We start from the raw sequence: 13,185 nt of genomic DNA on the forward strand, positions 1-13,185 counted from the left end.
TGGCCAACCTGGCCAACAGGAACATGTGGGATTAATCAGACTGCAGTTTGAGTGGAGGGCAAAGAGGTAAATGACTCAGCAAGGCCCGCCACCGCCCCCACCCCGCCCCCACCTCCCTTCCTCTCTGGTGATCAGAGCTTGCTACTTTAGCTAGTTGTCTGCTGCAACCTGTGAGCTACAACACCTGTGGGCCAAGCCAACCTGTGGGTGGTGTGCTAGAGCTTGAAGCTCCTTTGAGGTCTTCTTCACCAAGCTGCTGGTGTGTACGTTGCTTGAGCTTGAGGCTGCTGGTGGATCTGCCACCTTGCATTGCTTATGTTCAATATTACATCCAGACCCGCTTTGCTAAGCTCCCGAGCTACTGACTGTTGGTGACCCATCCTGCTGCTTGCTGCCTGTGGGCAGACTCTGCTTCCTTGCCACAGGGAGGACTCTGCTGTCTGCTTCATTGACATTGGACCCAGCAGCCCACGTGAATTGAAAGACTTCCATTATATTACCTGTTTCAGGGAAGTAATCTTAATTGAAACCTCTGTACTGCTGTATGGACTAATTATTTGTTATATTCCTTCTCAATGAATATAAATTATATAATATATAATTTTATATATATGTAATCATAAGTGTCCTGGCTTTGTTTCTCTAGAGAACCCTGCCTAACACACACACCCTCCTTGATACTTAATGATTTACTTTTAACTCAACATAGCTTCTATATTTTAGCTGGTGCTCCTAATGCACTCGGCAACTTTTGCCCTGAGTCCACAAGCTACATCTTAACTGGTGCTTTCAGATCACACAGGCCATTAGACAAGGAAGGCAGAACAAGAAGCAGTGACAAGTTTCACGTGCTCAGCAGGCTCTGTGCTGGTGGGAAAACATGCTGTCTAGTGCAGGCAGGAAGAACATGAAGCATAAGCTTGTCTTTTGAGGCACAGGCATTGCCTGTTGTGAGCAAGCATCTTTTGAAAATCCTGGGAATCATGGCACGTTAGGCCAATAAATGGCTGGGTCAAGATCACTCCTGAACCACAGTCCTGCCGCTCACTGTCTGAATAAAGCTAAGCTGTTACTGGTGATTTCCCTGCTTTACATGTACTTTTATCTTAAGTATAATGATACTACGCCTTACCTATCCTGGGACACTGCACCTTGAATGGAACCGGATGCAAAATAAGCCTCTTTGGGACTGTTATCTGCCTGAATATCCCCTTCCCTTCCCACCTCTGGGTCTCTTCTCCAAGTGTCTTTTCCTAAAAGCAGTGTTTCCTGTCATATGGTTCAAATACCTCCCCCACCCAACTCCACGGCCTCCCTCTTCACTACCTTATCTCGATATTTTCATTTCCATACCTGACATTATATTGCGAACCAATTTATTTTCCTCTTGGTTGTCAGACTGTATCCTAGAATGCGTGATAGTCACTGACAGGGATTTGTTCGCTGTTGTTCTGTACTTAACTTCTCGAACACAGACTAGTTCGTGTTCAATGAGCCCAGGAACCGTGTGTTGAATGACCACCCCATTGAATGTCACTATCTACAAAGGACGATGCAAAATAAAATACTGGCTTCACTGACTCTTTGCCCAACCTTTGTCAGGATGTTAAACAGTGTTGGATTGACTTTGGAATTTTTACACAGAGTCATAATCTCCTTGCCAAAACACCCACCCAAACCATCAGTTACATTGTTCTACCCCCACCCCTTGGGTCTCTGACTATCAGTGGCCTCTTTGTCAACTATCTAAATAACTTTCACGCAAACCTTATCTCCTTTGCTCCATTTCTGATATTTCCCATTACCTTGTCTCATTTTTCTTGAATTCTAACTATATCCATATTCAATGGGGAAAGCATACATAACATTCTATGAATTAACTTGGCACTGAGCTTTAAAAGATCAGTAACCTGGAATCAGTCATTGGAATGGCCTTTCTCAATATGTGTTGTCTGCATGGGGTCTTGGAAATGATCTCGAATAAGTATAAAAATCCATTGGCCACTTGTCAACAGGTTCCAATGATTTATATTGCACATAGGAAATGGGAACAGCATAAGAAAGAGCTATGGGTAAATTAAATCAAAATTTAAAATCTTATCTCAAAGCCTTTGAACTCTTCACAGAGGTGAGGTGTTCAAATGCCTCAGAGATGGCACTCAGAAATTTGCTTTAATGGATGCTTCACTGAGGATCCCTAGAAGTGCCAAATGAAACTTGAACCTATTTCTTTTTGAAGAATGTGGATTAAACACAGAAAAATCTTATCATTCAGATTGTAGGAGTACACAGTTTCTAAAGAAAGCAACAGCTATTGAGCATACAGGCTACTCAGAAAACGCAAATTGAAAGTGACCTCAGGTAGAAGAAGTTCATGAACACAAGGCCTAAATTAACAAATGGACAGTTGGCATTCTGTGATCTAGATCACAGTGTGGGAATTCTAAGCAGCAACTGTGACTCTTGGCTGAAATAAGAAACTCATAAATTGCACCACAAAATATCTGAGCACACAAATTTTCTAAAACCTGGAGGAGAATCAGCAAAGTTCTGGGAGCTTGCCTTCCTGTCACAGCTAGACATTCTGAAAACTATCAATCTTGACCTGCATCTCCTTGTCCATGTCATGCCAGAATTTATCACTCACTGGTGCTTTCAGCTCAACAGCATTCCTGTTGACAGTAGAAAAGCTCTTGAGTTAATTTTCCATTTCAAGAAATAAAAACAACTTACTGTTCCGGCAAGGAGAATACTCGGCATACGAACTGAAATTCTGAATGGCAACATAGCAAGTGCCGACTGGATCCATTTCTGGTGTCGGTTTAAGAGTTCTCCAATGATACAAAGGGGCACAGGCCTATTGAACATCAAAGACAGTACATACATATAAATATATCTACATACACTTTTTTATTATGGTAGACTATAGATAATAAAAAGGTTTTCATTTTAACCATTTCTTCAGGGACATTAAATTCATTCACTACGCTGTACAACCATCCCACTATCCCTTTCCACATTTTTTTTTTTGGTCACCTAAATGGAAGCTCAAATCCACAAGCCGCTTTCTCTATACTCCCTTTCTCCCAGACCCTGGTAACTACTCTTAAACTTGCCTCTGCGTCTGCCTATTCTAGATACATCATATAATTGGAATCACACGCTAGTTGTCCTTCTTGTAGTCTTATATCATTAAGCATATTTTTAAGGTTCATCCAAATCATAGCATGTATCAGAACTTCATTTCTCATTATGGCTGTGTAATATTCCATTGTGTGGATATGTTACATTTTATTTTTCTATTTGTATACTGATGGACACTTGGATTATTGACACCTTTTAGAGATTGTGATATATATATATGTATATATATATATATTTCCCCCAAAATGGGAAAAAACTGTGTCTGCTAGGTGGAGCTTTTGTAGTACGTATTTTCCCTGCTAGGCGAGCATCAAGCAACTTGCTCTGAGTTAGTGCACCCAGTGGTGTCACCTGGGAAGGTTCTCTCTGGTCCCAGTGAATTTTTTATAAAATCAGTTTTACTCAAACATCATTTGCATGTGTGTGTGTGTGTGTGTGTGTGTGTGTGTGTGTGTGTGTGTGTGATGGCCAAATTCAGAGAACAGCATGCTGCTGTGAAATTTTGTTTCCTACTCAGGAAAAATGTCACAGAAACTTGTGATGTTAAACAGCTTACAAGGACAGTGTGCTGGGAAAAACTCCAGTGCACAAGTAGTTTTCTCGTTTCAAAAAAGGTGAAATGTCAATTGATGAGACAAACACTTTCTGGACATTGCCAACTTCCTGAATGGACAAAAATTTCAACAAAACTCAGATTGTAGGTTGACAATGGACCATGGAAGAGATGGACCATGGAAGAGATGGGAATGTTACCTGAACTATCTTGGAGCTCAGTTCAGCAAATTGTAATGGAAGATTTGGGAATGAGAAGAGTCACCGTGACATTTGTACCTCAGGTTCTGACTGACCGAGAAAAAGAGCGTGCAGTAAAAGCTTACCGTGCTTTGTAAGAATAGCTCCGAAATGACCCAGACTTTTTCCCAAGGTCAACTGGTGACAAGACATGGTGCTATTTTTACAACCCCAAAAGCAAACATCAATCAAGCCATCAAGTTCATTACACCAGGTCGTACTGTTAATCAAGCTTTCTATTTAGAGATTCTGAAAAGATTGTATGTGACAAGCAAGGCCCAATTTGTGGCAGACAGTTTACCTGTATTGCCACCATGACAATGTACCTGCTCACACAGCCATCTCCATGCACCAGTTTTTGGCAAAAAAAATCCCCAAAACCCAAAACAGCATGCCTCTCTTGCCACATGCACCTTACTCACCTGACCTCGCTCTGTGCAACAAACATCTTTTTGTTTCCATGAATAAAGAGGGACATGAAAGGACAGTGGTTTGACCACATAGAGGAGGTGAAGGAAAAAATGAGGGAGGTGCTGTCAGCCATCCAAACAGATGGGTTTGAAAAAGGTTTCCAAGAGTGGAATCACAGATTCCTTTGTACCTCGGAATGGAACTGTTTTCCATAGCGACTGTCTTCTGCATCATTTTATATTCTTATCAGCAATACATAAAGGCTCCAATTTCTCCACATGATCACTAATACTCATTTTTATGATAGTAGTCAGCCTTGTGGATGTGGAGTAAATATATATGTATTTTTAAATGCGGGGTTCTAGGGGTACACTTTGATCTAATTTCAGCTAAGATTAATACGCATATATTTATGGAAAATTATGTTATATGAATCGGTGAATTAATTGTCTTCCAGCAGGCTTATGAGTACCTTGGTAGTTTGGAGTTAATGAAACTTCAAGGGCAATTTTTAATACACTGTAAAATCAGAGTAAATTATACAAATGAAAAGGAATGGGTTTTCCCTTACAGGATTTTTAAAAGTAGCCTGGCAAAAGAAAATAGTTTCTAAAAGCAAAGCCCACATACTTTCTCTTTTAAAAGCTGGGCTTCCCTAAAAACAAATGATCACTTTAATAATAGGATGTATTCAAATGAGGAGAAGTTCCATTCTTGGGCTAATATTTTGCTTTAATTAAGAAAATAAAAACCATTTCTTTTAATGCAAAGGATTAATTTACATTTAAAAAAAGCCATGTAAACCTCTGTTTTGTGGACCCCCCTAATCTATCACTTAAGGTGGATGTTGTGGTTTTTTACTTTGTTTTAATTTGGACATGCTACTCCCTAATCACAGAGTTTTGGGTTTTTTTTAATGGTTTTAATCCTCTGCATAACCAAAGGTTAAACCAAAGAAGCATCTACATCTATTTTAGCAGTTTCCTCAGACATGATCAGAGTCATTTAGAAAGTATTAAACACTGATTGTGGAGATCCCAGTGTCTTTGAATGACTCTACTTTCTATGGGGAAATTCATTGAGATAAATTCTGTCCACCTCAGATAATCTTCTTAATAGATGAATTACCTCTCATGCCTTTTTAGTTTTGCAAAGTAAAAAAAAAAAAACCCCAAACAAGCAAAAAACAAAGGGCCAGGAATTAAACACTTCCGTATACATCTCCAGCTAACATAAACCAAGCCCAAACTCACTGCCATGGAGTGAATGTTGCCTTACAGCCACCTTACGGGACAAAGCAGATCTGCTCCATGTGGCTTCCATGACTGAAAACCTTCACTGGAGTTGATAACTTAGCCTGCTGTGCCGCCAAGCCCTCTCGACTAACATCCCAAAGCCAAGGCCAAACAGACCAAGCCCACTGCCTTGTAATCAAGTTCCGCTCACAGCAACCTGGTGTAGGGCGCCCAAGGCTGCAAACCCTGACAGACACGCACAGCTTCATGTGCAGCCTAAAGCCGACTCCTCCGCCCTCCCAGTACTCTTTCACCCTTTCACTCACTGCCAAGAGTTGATTCTCACGATAGTGACCCTGGAGGACAGACTAGAACTGATTCTGTGGGTTTCCAAAGCTGGAGCAGAAAACTTTTTACTTTGGAGCGGTTGGTCGTTTCCAAATTGCTGATCTTCCTGGGAGCAGCGCAGTGTGAAACCCACTGAACCATCAGGCACTCTGAGAAAGTGTTCAGATATTTACACATTTAATGGTCGGCATGAAAATTTTGCTTAAAAAATGTATGCTGGGTAAAATGTACCTAGTTAATTTAATTTAACCCATCCCTTATCGATAAGAATTAAAATAATTATATCAGACCAAAGTATTACATTAGCTGTATATCCTTATGCATATAGAATATATAGCTCAAATAAGCTTTAGATCAAAAGCTTATTTGATGCCTCATCCAAACTTTCTAATTTGGGTGATATTTATGATGTTATAGTAAGAAAATACTGTAATGAAACAATTACAGTATTTTCTAATTTGCTTCTAATTTACTTTGCCTAAAATCAAGAATTTGAGCAACCAAGTAGAAGGAAAATGTTTTGAAAATGATGATGGCAACACATGTACAAATGTACTTGACACAATGGATGGATGTCTGGATTGTGATAAGAGTTGTATGAGCCCCCAATAAAATGATTTTTTAAAAGAATTTGAGCAACAAAAATTAAAGAATGGGAAGGGAAAAGCTGGTGTTTATTCAAAATTCTCTGTTACTTGTTCCAGACCCTTAGATTCTACCATGAGCATGATATTTGAAAAAGCCAACACGATGTTCTCTCTCAATTAATTGAATGGCACTATCTTACTAGACATGAGAAAAACAATGCATAGGCTCTGTTAAAATTTCTGTTTTGCTATATCAAATGCTCTGTCCATTTTACCTGATTTATTCAAGCACTAAAAGGGTCAGATCCCAGTTTTCAAGTTCTTTCATGATTTCAAGTGTGTCCTTGGTTTTTCAGTGCAGTGTATAAGTACCTGCTGCTACCTTTGGTTTGGCTTTCAGTATTTGACCATGCTTAAAAGTTATGCATTGGGTTGTCAGCGGCTTCTTCCTCTGAAGTAGCAGCAGAGTCCTTCATTGACTGTCTGTTCTTATTCTGGAAGCTCCACTGAAACCTGTTCCCTGTGGGGGATCCTGCTGGCATTTGAGATACCAGTGGCATTCCTTCCACCTTCACAGCAACCTACAAGCCACCGCAGTACAACAAACGGGTAGACCAGTGGTGGAACATTGTCAGAAATACTGCCCGAGGATGGGCCCCTCAGGTCCAAGGGCACTCAAAATGTGACTGAAGAGGAGATGATTTCTTGGAGGGGAGTTAGCCGTGGTGATATGAGTCAAGAAAAACCTGTGGGAATGGAGACTTCAGTATCTTCACTGGGGATCACGGTGGGCCATGACTTAAAGTAAAGAGACACAGCTGCAAAAATCTTCTAATAATTGGAACTTGAAATGTGCAGAGTATGGATTTAGGAAAATTGGAAGTGGTCAAGAATGAAATGGAATGTATTAGGATTGATATTGTAGACCAGTGGTTCTCAACCTGTGGGTTGCGACCCCCTGGGGGGTCCAACAACCCTTTCACAGGGGTTGACTGATTCATAATAGTAGCAAAATTATAGTTATGAAGTAGCAATGAAAATAATTTTATGGTTGGGGAGTCACCACAACACAAGGAACTGTATTAAAGGGTCGTGGCATTAGGAAGGTTGAGAATCACTGCTCTAGACATTAGTGAGCTGAAATGGGCTATTGGCCATTATGAATCAGAAAATCCTATCATTTACTATGGCTGCAGTAACACAGTCAAGAGGAATGGCAGGGTAGTCATTGTCAAAAAGGATCTTGCTAGATCCATAATGAAGCACAATACTGTTTGTGATAGGATTATATCCAATCAATGTAAATATTATTTAAATCTAGGCACTAACTACAAAAGCTAATGATGAAGAAGTTCAAAATTCTACCAAAGACTTCAGTCAGAAGTAGATCAAACATGAAATCAAGATGAATTGGTGACTGGAATGCAAAAGTTGGAAACATAGAGGAAGGAACAGAAGTTGGAACATATAGATTTGGTGATAGAAATGAAGCTAGAGATTGCATGATAGAATTTTGCAAAACCAATGACTTGTTCATAGAAAATACCTTTTTTAGCAACACAAACAGAGACTATACACATGGACTTCTCCAGATGAAATACACAGAAATCAAATTGACTATATTTGTGAGAAGGCATGATAGAGAAGGTCAACATCAGCAGATAAAACCAGACCAGGGGCCGAGAGTGGAACAATCAATTGTTCAATATGTAAGTTAAGGATAAAGCTGAAGAAAATGAAAAGAAGCCTGCAAGATCCAGAATACGACTTTGAATCTATCCCACCTGAATTTTGAGAATATCTCAGTAACAGATTTGATGCATGGAACATCAAATGACAGGGTCCCTGATGAGCTGTGGGAGGATGTCAACACTATACTATTATTCACAAAGAACGAAAAAGGTCATTAAAAAGAGAGGAAAGAAAGAAAAGATCAAGGTGGATGTCAGAAGAGGCTCTAAAACTTGCTCTTAATCACAGAGTATTTAAATCAGATGGAAGAAAGGATGAAGTCAAGGAGATAATAGAAGCTCGAGGAGACGAATCCAAATACTACAATGAAACATACAAGGTCCTAGAATTAGAAAACCCTAGGGGAAAAACACACTCAGCATGCTCAGTTCTCTGAAGCTGAAAGAACTCAAGAAAAAATTCAAGACTTGAGTTGCTATCTTGAAAGATTCCATAGGCAAAACACTCAGCGCTGCGGGAAGCATCAAGAGAAGGTGGAAAGAATACACAGTCACTGAAACAAAAAGCACTAGTGGCCATTCCACCATTTCAGGGGGTAGCGCTTGAGCAAGAACCAATGGTGCTGAAGGAAGAAGTTGAAACTGCACTGAATGTATGCTTGATACTTGATCCCTTCGACACCTCGTGATCACACAGGCTGGTGTGCTTCTTCCATGTGGGCTTTGATGCTTCTGTGCTAGATGGCCACTTGCTTACCCTGAAGCCTTTAAGACCCCAGATGCTATATCTTTTGATAGCCAGGCAGCATCAGCTTTCTTCACCACACTTGCTTATGCCCCCATTTGTCCTCCGTGATTGTATCGGGAAGGTGAGCACACAATGATATGATTTTTCCTTCTTAGGGAGAGTGTACAGTGGGGACCCAAAGGACATTTGTGGGCAACTGGACATCACCTTACAGAAAGGTCATGGGAAGGAGACAAGCCAGTCAGGGCACTGTGTAGCAATGATGAAACATACAACTTTCCTCCAGTTGTTAAATGCTTCCTCCCCCAGCTATCATGATCCCAATTCTACCTTACAAATCCAGCTGGACCGGAGGATGTATACTGGTACAGATGGGAACTGGAAATACAGGGAATACAGGACAGATGAACCCCTCAGATCCAGTGGTGAGAGTGGTGATAATGGGAGGCTGGAGGAAAGGTGGGGTAGAAATGGGGAACCAATTACAAGGATCTACGTATAACCTATAACCTCCTCTCTGGTGGTTGGTCAACAGAAAAGTGGGTGAAGGGAGACGTTGGACAGTGTAAGATATGACAAAATAATAATGACTTGTAAATTATCAAGAGTTTGTGAGGGACAGGGCAACAGGGAGGGAGGGGAAAAATGAGGAGCTGATCCCAGGGGCTCGGGTGGAAAGTAGATGTTTTGAGAATGATGATGGCAACAAATGTACAAATGTGCTTGACACAATGGATGGTTGGATGGATTGTGATAAGCGTACGAGCCCCCAATAAAATGATTTTTAAAAGAGAGAGATCAAAAGATGAGCTGCATTAGGTAAATCTGCTGCACAAGACCTCTGTAGAGTGTTGAAGAACAGTGATGCTACTTTGAGGACTAAGATGCATCTCATCCAAGCCAGCATTTCTTCATTGCCTCATACGCATGTGAAAGTAGGACACTGTATAAGGAAGACCATAGGAAAACTGATGCATGTGCATTGTGATGCTGGAGAAGAATGTTGAAAGTGCGCTGGGCTGCTAAGAGGGCGCGCCAATCTGTCCTGGAAGAAGTAAGGCCAGAGTCCTCCTTAGATGCAAGGATGGCAAGAGTTTGTCTTACATATTTTGGGCAATGTGTCAGGAGGGTGCAGACCCTGGAGAAGGTCATGATGTTTGGTAAAGTGGAAGGGCAGTCAAAAGGGAGGAAGGCTGTCAATGAGATAGACTGACACAGTGGTTGCATCAATGGGCTCCATCGTGAGGACTCTTGTGAGAATGACTTGGACCAATGCAGTGTTTCTTTCTGTTGTGCGTAAGGACGCTATGGGTCAGAGCCGACTCAATGGCACCTAACAAAACAGAACTACTTTCAGCAAACTTGACTCTGTTCCCAAGTGAATCACTCTTCTACAAAGTAACCTCCTGACTTTTGACTTCTGAGAAATGGAAAAACTGATTTATAACCTCTTAGCCAAGCTATAAAAACTCTCACTCATCTGGTTTCCCTCACCTAGGGTCGCAGACCCCCTTCATGTTCTGACAAGTGATCGTGTTTGTAAATTCAAACTAAGCTTTTGATATGAAATGCATATTTCACTTGTGTGGTGAAAACACTCACTAGAGAAACCTCCACGCTTTGCCACAAGACTTCACCTTCCTTCTCACCAAAGGGCTTTTGAATGCCATGAAAGTTCTATCCGCTACTTTGCCTACCCTCAGTCCATACAAGTTAGCCGTTTAATAACCATTCTGTCTCACACCGATGCTGTGATAATTACAAGCCTTGGCTTTGACATAAACCAAATAAGTCTTTACACAGTATGTGGATATTCAAATGATGCTTCACCGGCAACACTTTGTGGTCTGACTATGTCACATAGGACAAACTGAATTCTCTGTTATGCTGCAGTTCAACAGCCAAAGAAGCAAATTTAACTTGAAGCAGATAACATATATTACCCTATTCCTTATTACATATTTTTAAAATACAAGCTTTTTATTATTGTGGTCATGGCATATATTATTTTAGTTTCAGAGGTTTTGAGGGTTTATGCAAATATTAAACAGGCAAAAATTATATATTATAGATAAATAATCAAAACACCCCAAAAGAATGTTTAAGGCCATTTAACTTTATAAAATTAGCATCAGTGTGAATGCCTATACGCCATATACCACTGTCCACTGTCCACTGCCTACTGCCACAGACTTAATTCCAACTCAAAGCCATAGGGCTCCCAAGGCAGTCATATGAACAGAAGCAATCGGTTGACCTTTAAGTTAGTGGCTGATTGCTTTAACCCTTGACCTTTTCTAAGCCACTAGAAGATTTTTAAAACTTGGACTAATGAAAATATGAGACTACGGTAAGTATATTATGAAGGCTGAGCTTATCACTCTCACTCAAACTCAATGTCATCAAGTTCATTCTGACTCATAATGCACCTGTAGGTAGACCTGCCCCTGTGGGGTCCATTGAGTCCATTCTGACTCATAATGCGCCTGTAGGTGGACCAGCCCCTGTGGGGTCCCAAGACTGTAACTCTTACGAGAGTCAAAAATTCACCTTTCTCCCTTAGAATGGCTGATGGTTTCAAACTGTTAACTCTTTGGTTATCAGCCCAACTCATAACCTACTCTGCCACGAGGCTCCTTGTACCTAGAGAGGGCTCTTTAATCTCTACTTTTATACATGACTTGTTTTCTGTCACATTCTCTTTAGAGAATTAACCACAAGGCCAAATAAAGCAAAGAATTTCCTCTATATATTTATGTAATTATTCTTATTAAATCATAATTCAAGCAGCTTTAGGAAAATACCCAAAGCCAAAATAACTTCTTTATTGTTGTAAGGAAATGAAAGTGAACAAGGTAAAAAAAAGAAAACAAACTCCTAAACTAAAAATAAAGCAAAACACCTTTAGGTCACCTCTAATACAATAATCAATTTCTCACAATCGAGACATGTATCCTTGCTTAAGGCAATGAGAACAAAATTATAAAATAGGAACGTTTCAAAGCTGAATGCTTTGGGAGTGAGATTTTTACTTAGACCGTGCTAATGAGCTCAGATATCCAGGGATTAATTTGTTTTGTCTTGTTAGTTCTGAAAAGGATCAGTGATGCCCCAGCATATTAACCCTTTGATGACATTGATGGTGAGACATTGAAGTGGTGAAGTCTTTTAGCAGGGGGGAGGGGGGGTTAGGGCAGTCTGCTGCCATGGAGACTGCACTGGGAACTCCACAGATCTCTGCACTCTCTCCTATCAGGTCCCAGTGTCAGCAGGGCCTCAGTGGGGATGATTCTGCTTGGGATTTGAAATGAGCAATCCTATTCCTTCGTCGCATCTCCATCAGTCCTTTGCACCAATCTTTAACAAGACAATATTAACATTGTGAGGATTTAGCTCCTTATTTTTCTTTCCTAGATGTTTTTCAATATTTGAAAATGCCACACACATTTATTTCATTCCCTAGAGCTTTAAACACCAAAATGGGAGAGTTTCCATTTTAAGCTCTAAATGGCTCTTCTAAACTGCCAATCAGGTTCATCTTTGAAAGTCTAACCGGGTCTTACATGTAAGGGTTTTTGTAAGTAGGCAATTTTAAGGCAAAGTTCAGTCCACATAGAATTCTAAGACCACACCACAAACACAGTGCATACTCACCACAACTGTCCCCTTGTGTGCTCTCACGGTTGCTCCAAACCACTGATTGGACTTGAACTCTATGGGTTCTTTGGTTCCATTCACTCTGATCTTTCTGTTGTCTGTCAGGAAGGATATGAATTGTTCAGAAGGTAAAACATGGCCATTCGCTAGAATATCTTATAAATAATTTCTAAATGCCGACGCCAATCTTTTTAAGAAAATGCGAAGATGCTCATGAAGAACAACAAAGTGAAAAAGTTGATCGGTTAGCTATTCAGTTGCATTGTGAAATGAATGACAACTAGGTCAATGGACTATCATGAAGAGCCTAGTTATGGATTCCGTGTTCATGGGTACTTGACTTATTAAAAATAGTTTTTCTGAGCAAAAACATAAAAGAATGTATACATTAACAAACACCGGAGAACCACCCTCATTCCCTGTTGGATTTCCTTTTAAAGTTTGAATTCTAGGATGACTTTCATGAAAGAAAGTAATGCCAATCAAATAAAAATAACTATTTAGACATGACAGGTAATTCCTAACACACACATATATACATATATATCTTCACATTTTGCAATTCCAAGGAT

The 13,185-nt window shown here is 40.3% G+C and overlaps 1 protein-coding gene across 1 annotated transcript in view; it reads right to left on the reverse strand.

Annotated features, from left to right (window-relative positions):
- The window catches only part of ITGA8 (integrin subunit alpha 8), a 242,237-nt gene that overhangs the window by 197,724 nt on the left and 31,328 nt on the right, over nucleotides 1-13,185 (reverse strand). Inside the window, exons 3-4 of the mRNA XM_075552439.1 lie at nucleotides 12,611-12,711; nucleotides 2,734-2,857 (exon numbers count right to left, since the gene is read on the reverse strand). Coding sequence (XP_075408554.1) covers nucleotides 2,734-2,857; nucleotides 12,611-12,711 — 225 coding nt within the window. The remainder of the gene's footprint in view (nucleotides 1-2,733; nucleotides 2,858-12,610; nucleotides 12,712-13,185) is intronic.

This window comes from Tenrec ecaudatus, chromosome 6 (genome assembly GCF_050624435.1).
Source record: "Tenrec ecaudatus isolate mTenEca1 chromosome 6, mTenEca1.hap1, whole genome shotgun sequence".
NCBI classification, from domain to species: domain Eukaryota; kingdom Metazoa; phylum Chordata; class Mammalia; order Afrosoricida; family Tenrecidae; genus Tenrec; species Tenrec ecaudatus.